At 41.4% G+C, this 22,131-nt stretch overlaps 2 protein-coding genes across 4 annotated transcripts in view; one reads left to right on the plus strand and one right to left on the minus strand.

Annotated features, from left to right (window-relative positions):
• Positions 1 to 1,876, plus strand: part of il12rb2 (interleukin 12 receptor, beta 2a) — a 36,810-nt gene extending 34,934 nt beyond the window's left edge. For both annotated transcript variants that reach the window (XM_072574107.1, XM_072574108.1), the window contains exon 16: positions 1,005 to 1,876. In XM_072574107.1, the coding sequence (XP_072430208.1) occupies positions 1,005 to 1,532 (528 nt within the window). In that variant the 3' untranslated portion in view covers positions 1,533 to 1,876. The remainder of the gene's footprint in view (positions 1 to 1,004) is intronic.
• A 763-nt stretch (positions 1,877 to 2,639) lies between these two features.
• LOC140479834 (SERPINE1 mRNA-binding protein 1-like) overlaps positions 2,640 to 22,131 on the minus strand; it is a 43,241-nt gene continuing 23,749 nt past the window's right edge. For both annotated transcript variants that reach the window (XM_072574110.1, XM_072574109.1), the window contains exons 6-9: positions 20,481 to 20,661; positions 19,073 to 19,117; positions 11,944 to 12,117; positions 2,640 to 2,976 (exon numbers count right to left, since the gene is read on the minus strand). In XM_072574110.1, coding sequence (XP_072430211.1) covers positions 2,920 to 2,976; positions 11,944 to 12,117; positions 19,073 to 19,117; positions 20,481 to 20,661 — 457 coding nt within the window. In that variant the 3' untranslated portion in view covers positions 2,640 to 2,919. The remainder of the gene's footprint in view (positions 2,977 to 11,943; positions 12,118 to 19,072; positions 19,118 to 20,480; positions 20,662 to 22,131) is intronic.

Genomic DNA, 22,131 nt, shown 5'->3' on the forward strand with positions numbered 1-22,131 from the left:
TGTGCCTTCAGCTATCTTGGTCCCAAACTCTGGTATACCAATCTCCATGTCAGACCCATATCTTATTCCTGTAGTACTGAGCATCTTTACCCTTCTTAGACTTAGTATCTATTGTTTCCTAGGTAGCTTTGCTGCATTTCACTATATTACCAACAACTAATTGTCAGACTGAGATTTCGCAAAGATCAGTGGAATAAATAACCAGCATATTTGCAACATGTTACTTGAAAGGTCTTAAAATGTGCTGTTGACACTGTTACATCCACCTGAGAGCAATGTGTAACACAGTATTCCAAAAGATTACATCCTTTCAGTATGGAAGTGTCAGCCTGTATTGTGCTCAAGTCTGTTCATGGAACTTGAACTGGTAATATTATGTCTGAAGGAGGAAAAAAGTACCATTAACTGAGCCAGACTGGAACTTAAGAGAGTGGCGACCCCTTTTAAAAGACTACAGTAATGTTTCGAAAACTTCTTGCAGATGCAATAACTGAGCTGAGGTTGGAAAGAGACTGAGATGGAGAGTGGTATCCACTTAAGCAGCTTGTCCATTTACTTTTTAAAACCCACTCTGAAGGGGCACTAAGCATGCTAAATCATTCTGATTAAAATATCATTGATACTGTACAATTAACTAGTGACAGCAACCTCTGCAGTCTAGGTCTGCATACTTGGATACAGAAATCCAGAGGTTTCACTCAGATTCCATGTTTCTTTAGTGTGTGCTAAAGTTTCAACACACAGCAATAAGATAAATGGTAAAGAGTCTAGCAAAGGTCCCACATTGCTGAATGAGCAGGACCTGTTTCTAACCGCACCTTGACTTGGTACCAGTTCAAACTATCTGTATCCATGCACAGTAGATCTAATGTACTGCTTTTGGAAGTCAATGAAAAATGCTATCACTTTTTGGCAATGATTAAAGTAAATTTTTATACACTTTTAAAACATTAAAACATCTCTTCATGCACTTTTCCTGAACTTGCTTAACTTTCTTGCTACAGGGCAAGATGGAATTATCATACACTGACTTCCATACTGAATCATCTTTCACTTATGAAGACCCGGAGACTCTGCAAGTAGAGGAAATATCACCAGAGCTGGAATTCTGTTTCAATATGGAAACTGTTGATCCAAATCAGAGTACATTTCAATCGCTAATACTAATTCAGTCTACAGCTAGTGAATTGCAACAAAGAATGGAACTCAGCCAAGGAAATCTCTCTCCAGGAAACAGTGAAGATAACATTCTGGACTACAAATGCCAACTTCCTTGTTTATATGTTGAAAAAGTACCCACTGTGGAAATTAACCAGCATTCAGATTCAAACAATTCCACAATAAACAGAAATACCAGTTACATCCCTTCTAACTTCTTACATGTGATGGACAGCACAGAGGATAATGATGAAGTTTTTGCAGATACTTTTTCTTTCATGCCTCTCCCTTCCTTGGCTAGGATGGAAATCCCTTATGGAGGGAAACTAACATTAGATGCAGTGAAAATTGACTGCAGTTCACTTGTGGAATAAGATTAAGAACACTTAGCAAGTCATTATTAATGTGTACCACCTCTCGAAGACTAGCCAAGTCAAAGTGACAGCTGCAATTATGTCTCTTAGCTTGAATGCAAAACATCAAAAGAGAAATAGAGACGGTATATGGAACCTGATGGTAACCCAGTAAAGAGGCCAGTTGCAGCATGACATGTCGAGGGCAGTGTGCACAATGTTGCTCAGTATGAGACATGGCAATACCTCTGGTTTGGTTTGGTTTGTTACATATATAGATACGAGAAGCTGTACCAGAGTCAACTGAATCATCATATTATGTTGCCTACGTTCAGTTCACGCATACTTAAGTAATAAAGAGTAAAATTATACACACATGTTGACTTTGTTTCTCTCTTCTTTGCTGCCAGACCTCCTCCCTCCCTCTGCCTCCGCCTCCACCTCCCACTCTTCCCCACCCCTCCCTCCCTCCTCCCCCCCCACCTCCCACTCTTCCCCACCCCTCCCTCCCTCCCCCCCCACCTTCCCTCCTCCTACCTCCTCCCTCCCTACTCCCTCCTCCCCCTCCTCCCTACTACCCCCTCCCCTTCATCCCTACTCCCTCCCCCTCCCTCACACCTCCTCACTCACTCCTCCTACTCCCTCCTCCCTCTCCTACCCCTTCCTACTCCCTCCTCCCTCTCCTACCCCTTCCTACTCCCTCTCCCCCCCTACTCCCTCCCCCCCACCCACCCCCCCCTCCCCTCCACCCCCCCCCTCCCTCCACCCCCCTCCCTCCACCCACCCACCCCCCTCCCTCCACCCACCCCCCCCTCCCACCCCCTACCCCCCCCCTCCCTCCCACCCACCCCCTCCCTCCCCCCCACCCCCTACCCCCCCCCTCCCTCCCACCCACCCCCTCCCTCCCCCCCACCCACCCCCTCCCTCCCCCCCCCACCTACTCCCTCCCTCCACCCACTCCCTCCCCCTCCCTCCCTCCTCCCCCACCTACTCCCTCCCTCCTCGTAACATCCATGTAGTTTTTGCTGTGTCAAATCAAACCATATCTTCTTCTCACGACAAGTTGTGCAGCTCAGCAACATTTTTCAAGCACTATTACAAAAAAACTGGCAATCCATGACGAATGAATAATTTCTGAAAATTTATTATGAAAACAGCTTTTTTCCTCTGCTACCATTTACTTTTTTTGTGGATATAAAACCAGCTACTGCCATTTGTTGCTTCTGTGTAGCAAGAGAAGTCCATTTCAACAATTCCAGTGGACAGTTCATAGGTATGAATGACATGGATGACAGTTTTTTTTTCCTTTTTTTCTGTTAATATTAGTTGAGACAGGTTCCTTAAGCATGCAAGCCTCTTTGAGGGGCCCCCCTCCCCGAGGACTTCAGGCCAGGCTGACAACATCCACTTAGGCCAGGGCTGGAAAAGCTTCTGGATCATCAACATTTGGAACAGAGATACTTGACTGCAAAATGAAAAGAACGTTTGGTTAGAAATCTCAATGACCTATTAAAAACAAAACAAATCCTCTCAGTTTTCCAGTCTTTTATTTAGCATGATTGCAGTGAAATGAACTGTTTTGATTTGCACTAGACTTACTAAGAACTTGAAGGAAGTAACAGTAGTTTATATATACTTGATATCTACAATTTACTGCCTGTAATAACTAGTTTTAATTATGAAATGAACTAAAATTTCCTTACACACTAATACTCAGAGTATACTGCATTGATGAAAATGTTAAACCAACTTCACAAGTTTAGTATCCCGTACCTGAATGACTGCAAGTCCTGCTTGAAAGTCAAATAAGGTACTGATTTACATAATCAAGAAAACAGATTACACTAAGCATTCACCCTGCAGAAAAGCAAGATGCAGACTTCAAAATCTGTTCAACCCAAGAAAATGATTGATCAAAGTTGCAATTTTGGTCCTCCTGATTTACTTTGAAAGGCAAGAGAACAATACAGGAATGAAGGAGCAGCGATCTGAAAGCCAGTGCTTCCAAATAAACCATTGGACTATAATGTGGTGTTGTGAGAGTTTCCAGTTTGTACACTCCAGTTCAACACCGACATCTCCAAAACAGAAGAACAGTTTAGGTTTGTCAATTAACATCAAAGTCATGATGTGTTCATTGGCGCGGTGTGCAAATTGGTATCAAGTTTTCAACATTACAAGTGACGATGCTCCAAAAAAGAACACTCAAAGCAGTCAGTCATACAGCACAGAAACAGATCCTTCGGTCCAAACAGTCCATGCTGACCATAAGGCCATCCGCCTGCACTAGGCCCATATCCCTCAAAACATTGCTTATTCATGTGCTTATCTAAATGCCTTTTAAACTTTAACTGTACCCAAATCTAACGCAAAGTTGATTCCAAATATGAACCAGTGCACAAGAAAATTGCCCCTTGTCTTCAGATCTGTCTTTTCTCACCTTAAAACTATGCCACCTAGTCTTGAGAAGGGAAAAAGATACCTGCCATTCACCTTAACTACAGGTCCCATGAATTTATAAACTGATAAGTTAGTTGAGGGGGTGACCTTTATATGCACTGGAAGTGTTGCCTTTGTTTTACCAAAATGCAATACCACACATTTATCCAATTTAAAATCCATCTGAACTTTAGCCCATTGTTCCAAATGATCTTGACTGTGTAATCTTAGGTAACCTTTTCACTGTCCATTATACCACCAATCTTTGTGTCATTCGCAAACTTGCTTTCTATATTCTCATTTAAATAATTTATATAAAATGACAAAAAGTGGACAGAGCACCAATCCCTATGGAACATTGCTGATCACAGGCCTTCAATCCAACAAACAACCTTCCACTGTTTCCTGTTGTTACTGAATCCCATAGATTAATTTATTAGTCGACCATGCAGAACCTTGTCAATGGCTAAAGTCCAGTACTACTATGCCCTCAATATCAACTTTCTGATACATTATTCCTCTCACACAAAACCATGCTGGTCATCCCTAAGCATCCCTGTCTCTCTAAAAGCATATAAACCCAATCATTCCAAATCACTTTCAACAAGTTACCCACACCTAAAGTCAAACTCAAAAGGTCTATAGATCGCAGTTTCTCGTTACATCCCCTCTTAACATTAGCCACTCTCCAATCATCTGGTACCTTTTCCACAGTTACAGATGATACAAATATTTCTGCAAGGGGCCCCGCAATTTTTCTCCCCAACTTCCCACAATGTTTTGGGTTACACTACATCAGGCCCCAGAGATTTATTCACCTTTATAATGAGGCCTCCAGCACTTCCTCTTCCTTAATGTGAACTGTTTTCAAAACCACTATCTTGTAAGTTCTCTAGCTTCCATTTTTCTCCACTGAAAAACCGGAATGCAACATTCATGTAATCTCTCACCCATCTCCTGACGTTCGGCGCAAAGTCAACATTGTTGATCTTTAAGGGCCCCATTCTCTCTCTTGCTCTCTAGTTGCACTCTTCCTCTTAATATACTTGTAGAATCTCTCTGGATTATCCTTAACCTTTTATTCCAAGGCTTTCTCATATACTCTTTGCCCTCCTGATCTCTCTCAAGAATGCCCCTACATTATTTATACTTTCAAGAGATTCGTCTGAATCAATTTATTTATGTCTAATACAAGATCGTTTTTTATTCTTGACTAGAAACTCAATATCTTCACTCCTCGTTATTCTTTTACTCAACAAGAATGTAATAACTCTTAATCCTCATTATCAAACTTTTGAAAGCCTCCCACTTATTAGATGTCCCATTACCTGCAAACAGTCTACTCCAATCATTTTTTGAAAATTTTTGTCTCAATGTTAAAATTTGCCTTGGTCAAATCAAAAACATTAGTTGTTATGTAAGGCTTACCCTTTTCCATTACTATTCAAAAGAAACAGCATTATGATCACTAACCCTACAGTGTTCCCCTACTGTCACTTCAGTCACTTGCCCTGTCTTATTACCCAAGAGAATGTCACATTTTGCCCCTTCTCCAATAGGAACATTTGCTTTTGATAAAGAAAATTTTCTTGAACACTTGAATTCTTCATTATTCATATTGTTAACTTAATTCTTTGAAGAGCTAACAAGTAGATTAGACCAGGAAAACCCAGTGAATGTTATCCACCCAGACTTCCAAAAGGCCTTTGATAAGGTGCCCCCCAGGAGACTGAGTAAGGTGAGGGCCCATGGTGTTCAAGTTGAGCTACTGGCATGGATTGAGAATCAGCTGTCTCACAGGAGGCAGAGTTGGGATAAAAGGCTCTTTTTTGGAATGGCAGCTCGTGACAAATGGTGTCCGCAGGGGTCAGTGTTGGGGCCTTGGCTGTTCACTTTACATACTAATGATCTGGATGAAGGGACTGGGGGCATTCTGGCGAAGTTTGCCAATGATACTAAGTTAGGTGGACAGGCAGGTAGTTCTGAGGAGGTAGGGGAGGCTGCAGAAAGATGTAGACAATTCAGGAGAGTGGTCCAAGAAATTGCTGATGAAATTCAACGTGAGCAAATGTGAGGTCTTGCACTTTGAGAGAAAAAAAAGAATACAGGAACGGACTATTTTCTAAACGGTGAGAAAATTCATAAAGCCAAAGTACAAAGGGATCTGGGAGTGCTAGTCCAGGATCCTCTAAAGGTTGACTTGGTAGGTTGAGTCCGTGGTTAAGAAAGCAAATGTAATGCTGCCATTTATCTTAACACAGTTGGAATGTTAAACACAGCGGTGTGCTACTGAGACTTTATAAAGATCTGGTTAGGCCCCATTTAGAATACTGTGTCCAATTTTGGGCCTCATTCCTCAGGAAGGACATATTGGCATTGAAGTGCGTCCAGCAGAGGTTCACAAGGATGATCTCCGAAATGGTAGGCTTAACATTCCATGAACGGCTGAGGATCCCGGGACTGTATACGTTAAGAGTTTAGAAGATTGTGGGGAGATCTAATGAAAACTTAGAAGATAATTCATGGCTTAGAAAAGGTGGGAATTTGTTTCCGTCAGGTGAGGATACTAGGACACGTGGGCACAGCCTTAGAATTAGAGGGGGTCAATTTAAAAACAGCAATGAGGAGACATTTCTTCAGCCAGAGAATGATGGGCCTGTGGAGTTCATTGCCTTGGAGCACAGTGGAGGCTGGGACGTTAAATGTTTCAAGACAGAGATTGATAAATTCTTCATTTCACAAAGAAATGAGGGATATGGGGAGATATAAAAGGGACTTAACAGGCAACTTTACATGCAGAGGATTGTGTGTATGGAATGAACTGCCACAGGAAGTGGTGAAGTCTGGTACAATTGCAACATTTAAAAGGCATCTGGATGGGTATGTGAATAGGAAAGGTTGAGGGGGATATGGACCAAGGACTAGCAAATGGGACTTGATTAGGATATCTGGTCAGCATGAATGATTTGGACTGATGGGTCTCTTTCCATGCTGTACACTCTATGACACTCTCTCTCTCTTCATATTTGTTTCTCAATTTCCCTCTGATTATTAAGAGGTCTATAGTACAATCTCATCAAGGTGATCAGTTTTCATTTCTAATTTCAACCCATATTTTCTCACTGGACGATTTTTCAAAAATATCTTCCCTAGTTGTTCAATAGTTGTGAAAAGGATCGTACAAGTTTTTTTTCCTAAATTAAAAGCTATTAAGTCAGTCATACAGTGCACTGACCTCCACTTTTTGTTTGAAAGATGACAATTTTGGCTTTACTGATTCTGGTTTAGCGTATGTTGGAGGGTACTTGAACACAACCACACATGCCCAGAACTTAACAGGTTAATTCTGTGGAAAGACTCTTCCGTCAAATACTGTGTACGTCAATGCTTGGACCCAGAAACATTTTTTTTCAAAAAATTTGCATGTTAAAAATTAAATTTAACAACACAAAACTGAAGAACTTTGGATACTCAAAATCTCAAAAAAAAAACTTTAGAGATACTCAGCATGCCTAGCAGCATCTGTGAAGAGAAAGCAGAGTTAATGTTTCATGCCCAATTGCCCTTCTTCAGAACTGACTGTGGCTAGGAGAATGTTAGCACATATGCCAAGGAGGGCATTTAATGACAGGGAGCAATGCAACCCAGAGAGACAGAGCAGCAGTTGGGCATACAAAGGGATGGGCAATGGTCAGCCTGGTAGAATCAATAGCTAACGGTGACCATTAGTAGCTGATAAGGGGTTGCTTGCGGTAGCAGCCCATATGATAAGACAATGTGTGGGATTGGGGAAATGACAGGCAGTAAAATTATTGAATTTAATACTGAATCCAGAAGGTTGCTGGATCCACAAGCAGAAAAATGACAGCGTTGGCTAGAGAACATGATGTGTTAAAGTGGGAGCTAGCCAGAAGCTCAGGGTCATTCTTGTAAAAAGAACAGAGGTGTTCTGTAAAGCAATCATTTGGTCTGCATTTCATCTTCCCAATGTTAAGGAGACCACATAGTGAGCAGTAAATACAGACTAGACTGAGTGAAATACAGGTCAAGTGCAATGGGGCCTTAGATAGTGGAGGGAGAATGTAAATGCGATTGCACAGGGAGATGCTGGGAAGTCTTTGGGAGTAGACTTAAGGAGAATCCAAAGGGTTTTTACAAATATATTAAGGACAAAAGGGTAACTAGGGAGAGAATAGGGCCCCTCAAAGATCTGCAAGGCGGCCTTTGTGTGGAGCCACAGAAAATGGGGGAGATACTAAATGAATATTTTGCATCAGTATTTACTGTGGAAAAGGATATGGAAGATATAGACTGTAGGGAAATAGATGGTGACATCTTGCAAAATGTCCAGATTACAGAGGTGGAAGTGCTGGATGTCTTGAAATGGTTAAAGGTGGCTAAGTCCCCAGGACCTGATCAGGTGTACCCGAGAACTCTGTGGGAAGCTAGAGAAGTGATTGCTGGGCCTCTTGCTGAGATATTTGTATCATCAATAGTCACAGGTGAGGTGCCGGAAGACTGAAGGTTGGCAAACGTGGTGTCACTGTTTAAGAAGGGCGGTAAAGACAAGCCAGGGAACTATAGTCTGGTGAACCTGATGTCAGTGGTGGGCAAGTTGTTGGAGGGAATCCTGAGGGACAGGATGTACATGTATTTGGAAAGGCAAGGACTGATTTGGGATAGTCAACATGACTTTGTGTGTGGGAAATCACATCTCACAAACTTGACTGAGCTTTTTGAAGAAGTAACAAAGATGATTAATGAGGACAGAGCAGTAGATGTGATCTATATGGACTTCAGTAAGGCGTTCGACAAGGTTCCTCATGGGAGACTGATTAGCAAGGTTAGATCTCATGGAATACGGGGAGAACTCGCCATTTGGATACAGAACTGGCTCAAAGGTAGAAGACAGAGGGTGGTGGTGGTGGGTTGTTTTTCAGGCTGGAGGCCTGTGACCAGTGGAGTGCCACAAGGATCCCCCTTTGGATGGGTATATGAGCAGGAAGGGTTTGGAGGGATATGGACCGGGTGCTGGCAGGTGGGACTAGATTGGGTCCTCTACTTTGTCATTTACATAAATGATTTGGAGAAAGTGAGGACTGCAGATCAGAAACAAAAAATGTGTTGCTGGAAAAGTGCAGCAGGTCAGGCAGCATCGACGTTTTGGGCATAAGCCCTTCTTCAGGGCTTATATGCCCAAAACGTCGATTCTCCTGCTCCTTGGATGCTGCCTGACCTGCTGCGCTTTTCCAGCAACAGATTTTTCATTACTGATTTGGATGTGAGCATAAGAGGTACAGTTAGTAAATTTGCAGATGACACCAAAATTGGAGGTGTAGTGGACAGCGAAGAGGGTTACCTCAAATTACAACAGGATCTGAGCTATAGGGAGAGGTTGAACAGGCTGGGGCTGTTTTCCCTGGAGCTTCAGAGGCGGTGGGGTGATCTTATAAAGGTTTATAAAATCATGAGGGGCATGGATAGGATAAGTAGACACAGTCTTTTCCCTGGGGTGGGGAGTCCAGAACTAGAGGGCATAGGTTTAGGGTGAGAGGGGAAGATATAAAAGAGACCTAAGGGGCAACGTTTTCACGCAGAGAGTGGTACATGTATGGAATGAGCTGCCAGAGAATGTGGTGGAGGCTGGTACAATTGCAACAAGAAAGAGGCATTTGGATGGGTATATGAATAGGAAGGGTTTGGAGGGATATGGGCCGGGTGCTGGTAGGTGGGACTAGATTGGGTTGGGATATCTGGTCGGCATGGACGGGTTGGACCGAAGGGTTTGTTTCCATGATGTACATCTCTATGACTCTAAGACCAAGGTATTAGGAGGGATGGTCCCTTCAGAATCTGACAAGGGAGGGGAGTGGATTACACCCAGAAAGGACATGAATGCCTGCTAATGATCCTTTAGGTGAGGATCAGGAGAAGGGATGCTGTCGAGAAGGGATTATGCCCAAAATATCAGTTCCCCGGATCCTCTGATGCTGCCTGACCTGCTGTGCTTTTCCAGCACCACACAACTCTAATCTCTCAACTTTCTCCTCATTATTTGCTGTCACAGTCTAGTCATAGAGCCAGAGTCATACAGCACAGAAGCAGACACTTCAGTCTAACCAATCCATGCCAAACATAGTTCCAAACTAGACTAGTCCCATCTGCCTGCTCCTGGCCCATATCCCTCTAAAGTTTTTCTATTCATCTATCTCTCAATGTCTTTTAAACACTGTAATTGTATCCACATCCATCATTTCCTCAGGAATTTCATTCCACATGCAGGCCACCCTCCGAATTAAGAAAAAAAGTGCTTATGTCTTTTATAAAAATGCTTCTCCTTTCACCTTAAAATCTGTCCCCCTAGTCTTAAAATTCCCCCATCCTAGGGAAAAGACAACTATCTATACCCTTCATTATTCTAAAAACTTTAACCTTCCCAGTAACAATTGCAATACAAGGTTTAATGTGTGCAGAACATACTTAAAATTGTTACTGATCAAAAAACTGAATTTTTGAAATAGACATTTATACTTGACTTGATTTTCAAAAGTCCCTGAAGACGCAGCATACTCAATTTAGGAGAATACTGCCTAAATACTACACAATAGTTGCACTCTTGCCAAAAAGAACAAGCTCAATCAACCAAAAAGGATATAAAAGGTAAAGACCGTTCATGGACAAAGTTTTTCTGAAAAACCACATTCTCTTACCTCAACTCAGTAAACATACTCAAATAATTCCCACTTGCAGAACCTTTCACAATCATAAGGAAACTCACAATTTCAAAATTTCATTGGCTACAAACTGCTGTGAAACACACAGAAAAAGGCACAATACAGAGATATCAAAGTGCCCCAAAGGCAATTAGATGATTTTTGAAATACAATTGCTGTTGTAGTGAAGGTTCGCAGTCAATTTTCAAACAGTAAAGTGCTAATTGCAACAAAATGACAGTCAGTCATGGGTCAGGATCTTGGGAGAAATCACATGCTTTTTTTAAAATAACAGAATGGCAACTTTTGCATCCAACATTAAGACGACATGACTGCAGTGTCAGAGTCAGATTTTCTGTTTCAGACTTCTTTAATTAGATTAGATTACTTACAGTGTGGAAACAGGCCCTTCGGCCCAACAACTCCACACCGCCCCGCCGAAGCGCAACCCACCCATACCCCTACATCTACCCCTTACCTAACACTACAGGCAATTTAGCATGGCCAATTCACCTGACCTGCACATCTTTGGACTGCGGGAGGAAACCGGATACCCGGAGGAAACCCACGCAGACACGGGGAGAATGTGCAAACTCCACATAGTCAGTTGCCTGAGGCGGGCATTGAACCCAGGTCTCTGGCGCTGTGAGGCAGCAGTGCTATCCACTATGCCACTGTGTCGCAAGTTAAGTGCTTATGCATTGTACATGAAATTAAACTCACACCCTCCTGACAAATCTTCAGTGGCAGTCAAGACTACTAGTATTCCAGGTTTGAAATTAGTTTGAAATTATTTGGTGGCTAGTGACTTATTTCCCCGTCTCCCCAAGAGCTGACTTACACTCAAGTCATATTTCAGATACCTGGAACTTGATGGCATTAATCCAACAAACCAATATTCACCATGTGAACCGAGGCAAGTGTGTACATATAGGGATGATTTAAAAAAAGAAGTCACTGAAGTAACCACTGCCTCCCCAGTATTAGCAGACTCCCATCTGCGTACATTGTAACAAGTGTCACTGACATTAATCAGTAGGAAAAAAGTTGAAGAATATTTTTTCTTTCCCCAGTCTAACACATTAAATGGTCTCACAACTAGCTGCTTTGTTACCTGAAGTGAAAACAACAGAAGTACCAGAAACAAGCAGAGTTTCTTCAAATCTCTACAATTAAGTAGAAAATCAGACCAAGTCATTAGCCATGAGCAGCATTTGTATTCTTGTTAATTGTCAGTTTAACAATATGGCTTTGGAGAGTAATATTCGACAAGTCGATACCTTGTCAGTCCTCATTCCACGGACGCTCCTGCCGCCACCACGTCCACGGCCACCTCGGCCCCCTCTGCCGCCACGGCCAGGGCGGCCCAAATCACCAAAATTGATTTCCAGCTGGGAGGTTATATCATTTGCTGGTTTGCGGAAGTGATGTTCCAAAACAGATTCATCAGAGACCTAATAGAAAAGAAATTCCGTCTGCATTTTAAACCTTAATGCATTAATTTCATTAATCACCAAACAAACACAAATATTGACATTTGCTCACTTAAACAACACACATACTCAATATTCTCAGGAAATTCTCCAATGCATTTGGTTGCATGGAGTACCAAAAGTGTAAGTCTGCAGTTTCTCTAAAAATCTTAGATTCACTTTCACATTTAAAATCCTTCAAAAGTCTTATGGGCCTACAGAAACAAGAATTTTAGTTAACACTGTTTTACCCATATATTTTTACTAAGCAGATTTGATGCGATTTTAGAATTTGTTAAAGCTGAATGCAAACTAGGAAACAATGTAACACACAAAAAAGTCTCAGTCTTTAATAATTAAATTTACACAAAATTTTATTGCAAGTAAACAGCTCAGCATACGTTGCAAACTGCTTCAAGGGACAGCTTTTAATGAGCTTAAACTACATTTTAAAAATACCATCCCTGACCAAATTAGCAAATGCAATGTACTTTGTTGATTTCTAAAAATATTTCAAGCTAGGCATCCCTCAGTGAACAGAAATTGAGCTACTGGAAGGATAGGAAGGAAGGCAAGAGGGGGAGTGGCGTTGTTAATAAGGGATAGTGTTACAGCTGTACTGAGGGAGGATATTACTCAAAAGGCCCATGAAAATTATAATATAAAATGCAAGTTTTGATAAGCAGAAAGCCAAATTGCAGAGTTGTGGCGCATATCCTTAATGAACCAGTACACCATAATTAACAATATTATTCCCAACACAAAAAAGCAAAATTACAAAGCAGCACAGAAGCCAACAACCTGGTCTGTGGCAAAATATTTTAACAGCCATCAAATTAGAATTTGAATCAAATGAATGAGTATTAACCTCGTTTAAATGTATCACCATGCTGATGTCATATGAATATAAGGACTTGTCTAGCACAGGAAGAAATCTTTTAACAATTAATTTGCATTTACTTAAATGTAAGAAACCTAACACGGAAGGTAGATGAACTCAGGGCATGGTTAGGAACATGGGACTGGGAATGTCATAGCAATTACAGAAACTTGGCTCAGGTATATACAGGACTGGCAGCTTAATGTTCCAGGATACAAATGCTACTGGAAGGATAGAAAGGAAGGCAAGAGGGGGAGTGGTGTTGTTAATAAGGGATAGTGCTACAGCTGTACTGAGGGAGGATATTCCCGGAAATACATCCAGGAAAGTTATTTGGGTGGAACAAAGAAATAAGAAAGGGATGATCACCTTATTGGGATTGTACTTTAGACCGCCTAACAGTCAGTGGGAAATTGAGAAACAAATTTGAAAGGAGTTATCCGCAAGAAATATAGGGTGGTTATGGTAAGAGATTTTAATGTTCCAAACGTAGACTGGGACAGACAGTGTTAAGGGTTTAGATGGAGAGGAATTTGGTCAGCGTGTACAAGAAAATTTTCTGATTCAGTAAGTGGATATACCTAAAGGAAGTGCAAAACTTGGCCTACTCTTGGGAAATAAAGTAGGGCAGGTGACTGAGGTGCCAGCGAACATAATTCTATTAGTTTTAAAATAGTTATGGAAAGTGATAGACTGGATCTAAAAGTGGAAGTTTAAACAGGAGGGAGGCTAATTTTGATGGTACTAGGCAAGAACTTTCAAAAGTTGATTGGGGGCAAGTGTTTGTAGGTAAAAAGATGGCTGGAAAATGGAAAGCCTTCAGAATTGAGATGAGAGTCCACAGACTATGCATTCTTGTTAGGGTGAAAGGAAAGGCTGGTAGGTGTGCGGAATGCTATAAATTGAGGGTTTGGTTAAGAAAAAAAAAGGAAGCATGTGTCAGATATAGACAGGAGAGATCAAGTTAATCCTTAGAAGAGTATAAAGGCAGTAGGAGTATACTTAATAGGGAAATCAGGAGAGCAAGACGACAGGAGATAGCTTTGGCAAACAGTGTTAAGAAGAAGGGTTTTCACAAATACATTAAGGATACAAGGGTAACTAGGGAGAGAATAGGACAGCTCAAACATCAGCAAGACAACGTTTGTGTGGAGCCGCAGGAGATGGTGGGAGATATGGAATGAGTATTCTGCATCAGTGTTTTCTATGGAGAAGGACGTGGAAGATATAGAATATAGGGAAACAGATGGTGACATCTTGAAAAAAGTGTCCATATCACAGAGATGGTGGTGCTGGATGTCTTGAAATGCAAGGAAGTGGATAAATCCCCAGGACCTGATCAGGTGTACCCTAGAACTCTGTGGGAATCTAGGGAAGTGATTGCTGGGCCTGAGATATTTGAATCAACGATAGTCACATGGGAGGTGCTGGAAGAGTGGAGGTTGGCTAATGTGCCACTATTTAAGAATGATGCTAAGGACAAACGAGGGAACGACAGACCGATGTACCCGACAGTGATGGGCAAGGTAGAATACAGAACGTTACAGTGCAGTACAGGCCCTTTGGCCCTCAATGTTGCGCCAACCTGTGAAATTAATTTGACGCCCATCTAACCTATACTGTTCCATTGTTATCCATAAGTCTGTCTAATGCCCACTTAAATGCCCTTAATGTCAGGAAGTCTACTACTGCTGCAGGCAGGCCATTCCACGCCCCTACTACTCAGAGTAAAGAAATTACCTCTGATATCTGTCCGATATCTATCGTCCCTCTCAATGTAAAGCTATGCCCCTCATGCTAGCCTTCACCATCCGAGGAAAAAGGCTCTCACTGTCCACCCTATCTAACCCTCTGATTATCTTATACGTCTCTATTAAGTCACCTCTCAACCTTCTTCTCCATAACGAAAACAACCTCAGTTCCCTCAGCCTTTCCATTTCAGGCAACATCCTTGTAAATCTCCTCTGAATCCTTTCCAAAGCTTCCACATCCTTCATACAATGCGGTGACCAGAACTATACACAATACTCCAGGCGCAGCCATACCAGTGTCTTGTACAGCTGAAACATGACCTCGTGACTCAAATTCAATTTCCCCCCCCCCTACCAATAAACGCCACATGCCTTCTTAACAACCCTATCAACCTGGGTGGCAACTTTCAGGGATTTATGCACCTGGACACAGATCTCTGTTCATATACACTGCGAAGAATTTTATTAGTCCAGTACTCTGCCTTCCTGTTATTTTTGCAAAGTGAACTACCTCACACCTTTCCACATTAAACTCCATTTACCACTTCTCAGCCCAGCTCTGCATTTTATCTACATCCCTCTGTAACCCACATGCTTCTGCACTATCCACAACTCTGCCTACCTCAGCATCATCCACAAATTTACTAATCCATCGTTCTACGCCCACCTCCAAACCATTTATAAAAATGACATACAGCAGTGGCCCCGAAACAGATCCTTGTGGCATACCACTGGTAACTGAGCTCCAGGATCAACATTTCCCATCAACCACCACCCTATGCTCTTTCAGCTAGCCAATTTCTGATCCAAACCATTAAATCACCTTCAATCCCTAAACTCTGTATTTTGTGCAATAGCCTACCACGTGGTACCTTATCAAACTCCTTGAAGTCCATATACACATCACTTTACCTTCATCCACCGGTTTTGTCACCTTCTCGAAGAACTCAATAGAGTTAGTTCAGCACAACCTACCCTTCACAAAACCGTGTTGACTATCCTTAATCAAATTAATCCTTTCCAGATGATTAGAAATCCTCTCTCTTGTAATCTTTTTCAAAACCTTACCCACAACCGAAGTAAGGTTCACTGGCCTATAATTACTAGGGTTGTCCTGACTCCCCTTCTTAAACAATTGTTGGAAGGAATTCAGAGAGACAGGATTTACATGTATTTGGAAAGGCAAGGACTGATTGAGGATTGTCAACATGGCTTTGTGTGTGGGAAATCATGACTCACAAACTTGATTGAGGTTTTTGAAGTAGCAAAGATGATTGATGAAGGCAGAACTGTGAACGTGATCTACATGGACTTCAGTAAGGCTTTCGACAAGGTTCCCCATGGGAGCTGATTAACAAGGTTAGATCTCATGAAATACAATGAGAACTAGCCATTTGGATCCAGAATTGGCTCAAAGGCACAAGACAGAGGGTGGTGGTGGAGAGTTGCTTTTCAGGTTGGAGGCCTGTAACCACTGGAGTGCCACAAGGATCACTGCTGGGTCCACTACTTTTTACCATGTACAGAAATGATTTGGATGTGAACATAGGAGCTAGAGTTAGTAAGTTTGCAGATGACAGCAAAATTGGAGGTGTAGTGGACAGCAAAGAAGGTTGCCTCAGAGTACAACAGGATCTGGACCAGATGGGCCAAAGAGCTGAGGATTGGCAGATGGAGTTTGATTGAGGTAAATGTGAGGTGCTGCATTTTGGAAAAGCAAATCTTAGCAAAAATTATACACTTAATGGTAAGGTCCTAGGGAGTGTTGCTGGATAAAGAGACCTTGGAGTGCAGGTTCATAGTTCCTTGAAAGTAGAGTTGCAGGTAGATAGGATAATGAAGGCAGCGTTTGTTATGCTTTCCTTTATTGGTCAGAGTTTTGAGTACAGGAGTTGAGAGGTCATGATGCAGCTGTACAGGACATTGGTTACGCCACTTTTGGAATACTGCGTGCAATTCTAGTCTCCTTCCTATCGGAATAATGTTGTGAAACTCGAAAGGGTTCAGAAAAGATTTACAAGGATGTTGCCAGGGTTGGAGGATTTGAGCTACAGGGAGAGGCTGAATAGGCGGGGGCTGTTTTCCCTGGTGCATCAGAGGCTGAGGGATGACCTTATAGAGGTTTATAAGATCATGAGGGGCATGGATATGAAAAATAGACAAAGTCTTTTCCTTGAGGTATGAGGGTCCAGACTAGATTCATAGGTTTAGGGTGAAACGGGCAAGATACTAAAGGGATTTAAGAGACAATTTTTTCATAGAGGGTGGTGCATGTATGGAATGAGCTACCAGAGGAAGTGGAGGAGACTGGTACAATTGCAACATTTAAAAGGCATCTGGATGGGATATGAATAAGAAGGGTCAGAGGGATATGGGCCAAGTGCTGGCAAATGGGAAGAGATCAAGTTGGGATATCTGGTCGGCATGGACAAGTTGGCTGAAAGGTCGGTTTCCGTCCTGTACATCTCTAAGGAATAAATGCACACCACGTTGACAAACTACAGACAAGAAATAGGGATATCTACAATCTTTAGAAGTTACAGACTTGCTCACTTCATGATACTGCAAGTCTGTTATTGAGCAGGATGTGATCATCACCATTTCTGCCAAAGTTGTTATATTAATATTTTTGTTTGGGGGGTGGGGGGGGTGGAATTCCACATTTTTCATTTGGTTAATGAAAGTGATAGAAATGGACATCATAAATAAAAGTAGTAGACAGAAAATGTACGGCTCTACAGCAAAGGGTCAAAATGTACTAATCCTGGAATGTTATTAATTTCTATGCAAATATTCAAGTCAAAGAATCAGGTTGCTCTAAAATAAGATATATTTCTCAGTCAGCTGTACATCACGGAAACAGACACTGCAGTCCAAACCATCCATGTTGATCAGATACCCTAAATTAATCTAATCTAGTCTTACTTGCGCGTTTTGGCCCACATCCCTCTAAACCCTTCTTGTTCAAATACCCATCCAGATGTCTTTTAAACGTTATAGTACCAGCCTCCGCCACTTCCTCTGGCAGATCATTGCATACATGCACCAACCTCTGGGCGAAAAAGTTGGCCCTCAGATCCCTTTTATATCTTTCCCCTCTCATCCTAAACCTATGCCCTCTAGATTTCCCTTTCCTGGGGAAAAGACCTTGACAAATCACTTTTTTCGCACCCCTCATGATTTTACAAACCTAAGGTCACCCCGACAGCCCCAGCCTATTCGGGCTCTCCCTACGGCTCAAACCCGCCCCTCAAAATGAAGGTGCTTCCCAGATTGGACTCAGAACTGAAAAAGGTCCGTACTCAGTTACTCAACAAGAAAATACAATTTAGGAAATCACTGCATTACTGTTCTTGTGCTGAACTCAAAAGAGAAATTATATTAAGAGATAAGTGTTACGATCTGTTCTGACATCAGCACAAAAAAATGGACCCCCAGATATCTAGAGCAGTCAGACCACGTAATGGTGAACAAATACAATACAGAATTACTCCGCAGGTTGTACTGGCAGGCTCTGAATAGAGATGCATGCAGATTAAAAGATAGCTGTTATGAAATATAAATCTTCAATCTGAAGCAAACAACCCTCAAAACAAATATAAAGAGGTTACCACAGCATTAATACATCACATATCACTTACCTCTTCCAAAAGCATCAAGTTGGAATGGTATGGAATTGCAAACTACAGAAGTTAGCCTTCATTCATGAAAAAATGTGAATTTGTGAGCCTGTTACTTTTAGGTTTTATCCCAGACTACAATTAAGTTAATTGGAAGTCCTCTCCCAATAGTAGGATTAAGTGAGTCAGCAGAATTCAGCTTACTACATGGTAATTTTCACAAAGAGATGATCCATCCAACTATATTGCTGATAATTCAAAATTCTTTAAATAAGCATTTTTAGTGTGAAAGGATACCGACAAATCCAGGCAGATTTGCCAGGTTTAATAACTGCTTTCAGGCACTAAGTCCACCCATAGCAAAAATGAAAACATCAGATGACACTGCACCGGTTATTTTATATACTGACCCAAAAGGTTTACAGCACCAGTAAGTTCTGCAGTGTTCCCAAACATGTTTTCACCATATAATCACATCTTTGCAGAAATTAATTTCCCACAATACTGTGTTTTAGAATGCACCATCTTCACTTAGCTGCAGTTTTTTTTTAAAAGCTATATTTGTATTATATTTAAACAGTGTCTGATTTGCAACAGTCCAGCCACCCATGAGACAAAATAGATGACAATGCCCAGCAGTATTATACAAAAAACTGAAGCTACAAAAGTTATAGGAAATGCATTACCGTATATTCCAAATGATGGACATCTGCCTCGCTTTCAAAACGTTTCTAGCAAACAAAATTTCACAACAATTCTGAATATCAATATTGGGCACTGACATAAATTACAAATTACAGAAAAAAGTAGATCAAAGAAATGTGTAACGAGCCTATCTTTCTCATACAATTTAGGCATTGTTATAAAGCATTAAGTTCTATATAAAGTTAAAACGAATGTGACCGGGGGTAGTGTATTGAGATGGATAGAAAATTGGTTAGCAGATAGGAGCTAAAGAGCAAGAACAAATGCTTTGCTTCCCTGAATGGTAGGCAGTGACTAAATGGGTACCACAATGATGGGGACAAAAATCCCAACTACTCACAATGTCTAGTAATGATTTAGATGAGAGAACTAAATGTAATATCTGAAAATGTGCAGACGACACAAAGCTGGAAGGAAGGGTGAGCTGTGAGGAGGATACAGAAATGTTGCAGTGTGACTTCGACTGCATGTGCAAGCACATACGGATGCAGAAAAATGCGGATACATGTGAAGTTATCCATTTCTGTAGCAAATAAGAGGACAGATTACGATTTGAATGGCTATAAACGAAGGCAGGGAAATGTTCAACAAGACCTGCGAGCTCTCGTGCACCAATTGGTAAAAGCAAGCAAGTGCAGCAGGTAACGAAGAAGAGAAACTGCATGTTGGCCTTCACAGGAAGAGGATTCAAGTGCAGGAAGGAGAATGTCATGCTGCTACTTTACAGGTCATTGGTGAGGCCACACCTGAAATGGGGTTTGCAGTTTTGATCCTCTTATCTGAGGCAATATGTTCTTGCTGTACAGGGAGTGCAGCAAAGGTTTACCAAATTGATTCCTGGAGTCGCAAGACTGATGATGAGAGACTGATTTGGTCAGGATGGTATTTACTGAAGTTTAGAAGAACGAGGGGAGATCTCAGAAACTTCTAACAGTACTGAGAGGTTCCTGATGTTGAGGAAAAGTTTAAGGATGAGGGGGACACCTTTTAGGACTGAGGACGCAAAAAAGTGCCTTCATCCAGAGAGTGATGAGCCTGTGGAATTCACTACCACAGAAAGTGATTGAGGCCAAAACAATGTGCTTTCGAGGAGATAGAGGATATTGTTTTTGTGGTTAAAAGGGATCAAGGGAAATGGAGAAGGATATGATTAGGTAATGAGATCTATGATCAACTTTGATCATGGAGAGGCTGAATGGCCTTTTCATGCTCCCATGTGTTTTCATGATTACCAATTTAATTTTAATCTAACTCTACAAACGCAGTTTATGATCTCTAAAAAAACAGTTACAATGACATTATGCTAAGTAAATATAACATTTTAAAATACTAAAACTATTTAATGCAAGAATATGGCTTCTGTAATTCACAGCTATGCTCAATACCTACCTCTTCAGTTTTAGGTTTGCGCAAAACAAAACCCTTCTTCCACTGACTGCTGTCACAACCCTCATTAGGCTTGCGGATATTAAACTCAGCTTTTGCTCGTTCTTTATCTTGCATGGCTTTCCACTCATCCAGGGTCATTTCCTTTGGACCTTCTTCTTTAACCTCTTCTACTTCGTTTTCCCTGTTAGACAGGGATGTATTAGGTACAGGAAGTCCTTGGATAGAAAAGTATCAAAAACCCTCCAGATGTTCAAATACAACAAGATCTGGACAATATTCAGGCTTGGGCTGACAAATGGCAATTAACATTAATGCCACAAATGCAAGACAATGACCATCACTAACAATCTAACCACTGCTCCTAGAGATTCACTGAATCCCCCACTATCAGTGCCCTTGGGGTAACCATTGACCATAACTCAAATGGACTTGCCATACAAACACAGGGATTCAAGAGCAGGTCTAGAGATAATGCAGCCAAGTAACTCACCAAATTCTGTCCATTATCTACAAGGCAGAAGTCTAGGGTATAATGGAGCACTACCCCCCCCCCCCTTGTCTGGATGGGTGCATCTCCAAAGACACTGTGCCATCCTTGACAAAGCAGTCCACTTGATTCGCACCACATCCATAGCACATTCCAAACTCAACCACTATCATCGCGAAGGGCAAGGGCAGCAGACACATGGGAACATGACTACCTGAAAGTTCCCTCCAAGGTAGTCACCATCTTGACTACAAAATATACTGTCATTTTTTCAAAGTCACTGGGCCAAAATCCTGGAATTCCCTCCCCACCAGCATTGTAGGGTCAACCAACATGCAGGTCAAGACGACATTTATTGCCTGTCATTGCCTTTGAGAAGGAGCGCACCACAACCCTCTCAAAGGCAATGACAAACAGGCAATAAATGCTGATAAGCCTGTTTCAACTACATCTCACGAATAAAATAAGAGAAAAGCTTATTCGTGAAAGTTAACTGATCCGGGGTTACCTAGTTTATCCTTCTTTTTTGAGCAATCACAACATAAATCAACACTGCAAAATTTTATGTGATAGGGTATTTGCAACCTAAATCAGTGTACTGGCAAGTTGAACATGTATTCAAATAATATTAATTGCCCAATATCTCTTCATGCTTTATATATATTTTCAATTCTACAAATATAGTCATTTTGAGTAACCCAAGCATAGTACACATTGTTTTAAATGAGAAATACCATGTTTAAAAAAAACTCATTCTGCCTCAAATACCCCAAAGAATAAAACATGCCTTGTACACAAAGAATATTATAGCATGCAGGACGTCGTGTACCCAATCACATCTATACTACCTGCTCAATCTGTAACCAGATTGTCTAAGCACTACATTAACTTTGCCACTCAATCCTTGTCAATCATGGCTCATCTCTTCTGCACATTCTCCAGTCTTGCAAACTTCCTAAAGAAACTTGCAGATTTTCAACCTATTCAACTGTTGCATTTCTTTATTATTCCTTTAACTTTGGTATTATAATGCCCAAGATATCATGTGCTTCAACAACTTGCACTCACTTTTAGGGATTTGTGCCCACCAGGTTTTACACACCATGTATGTGCTTTACCGAAGAAAGATTTATATATGATTAAATTTCAACCAGGTTTTGGCAA

This window comes from Chiloscyllium punctatum, chromosome 7, assembly GCF_047496795.1.
Source record: "Chiloscyllium punctatum isolate Juve2018m chromosome 7, sChiPun1.3, whole genome shotgun sequence".
NCBI lineage: Eukaryota > Metazoa > Chordata > Chondrichthyes > Orectolobiformes > Hemiscylliidae > Chiloscyllium > Chiloscyllium punctatum.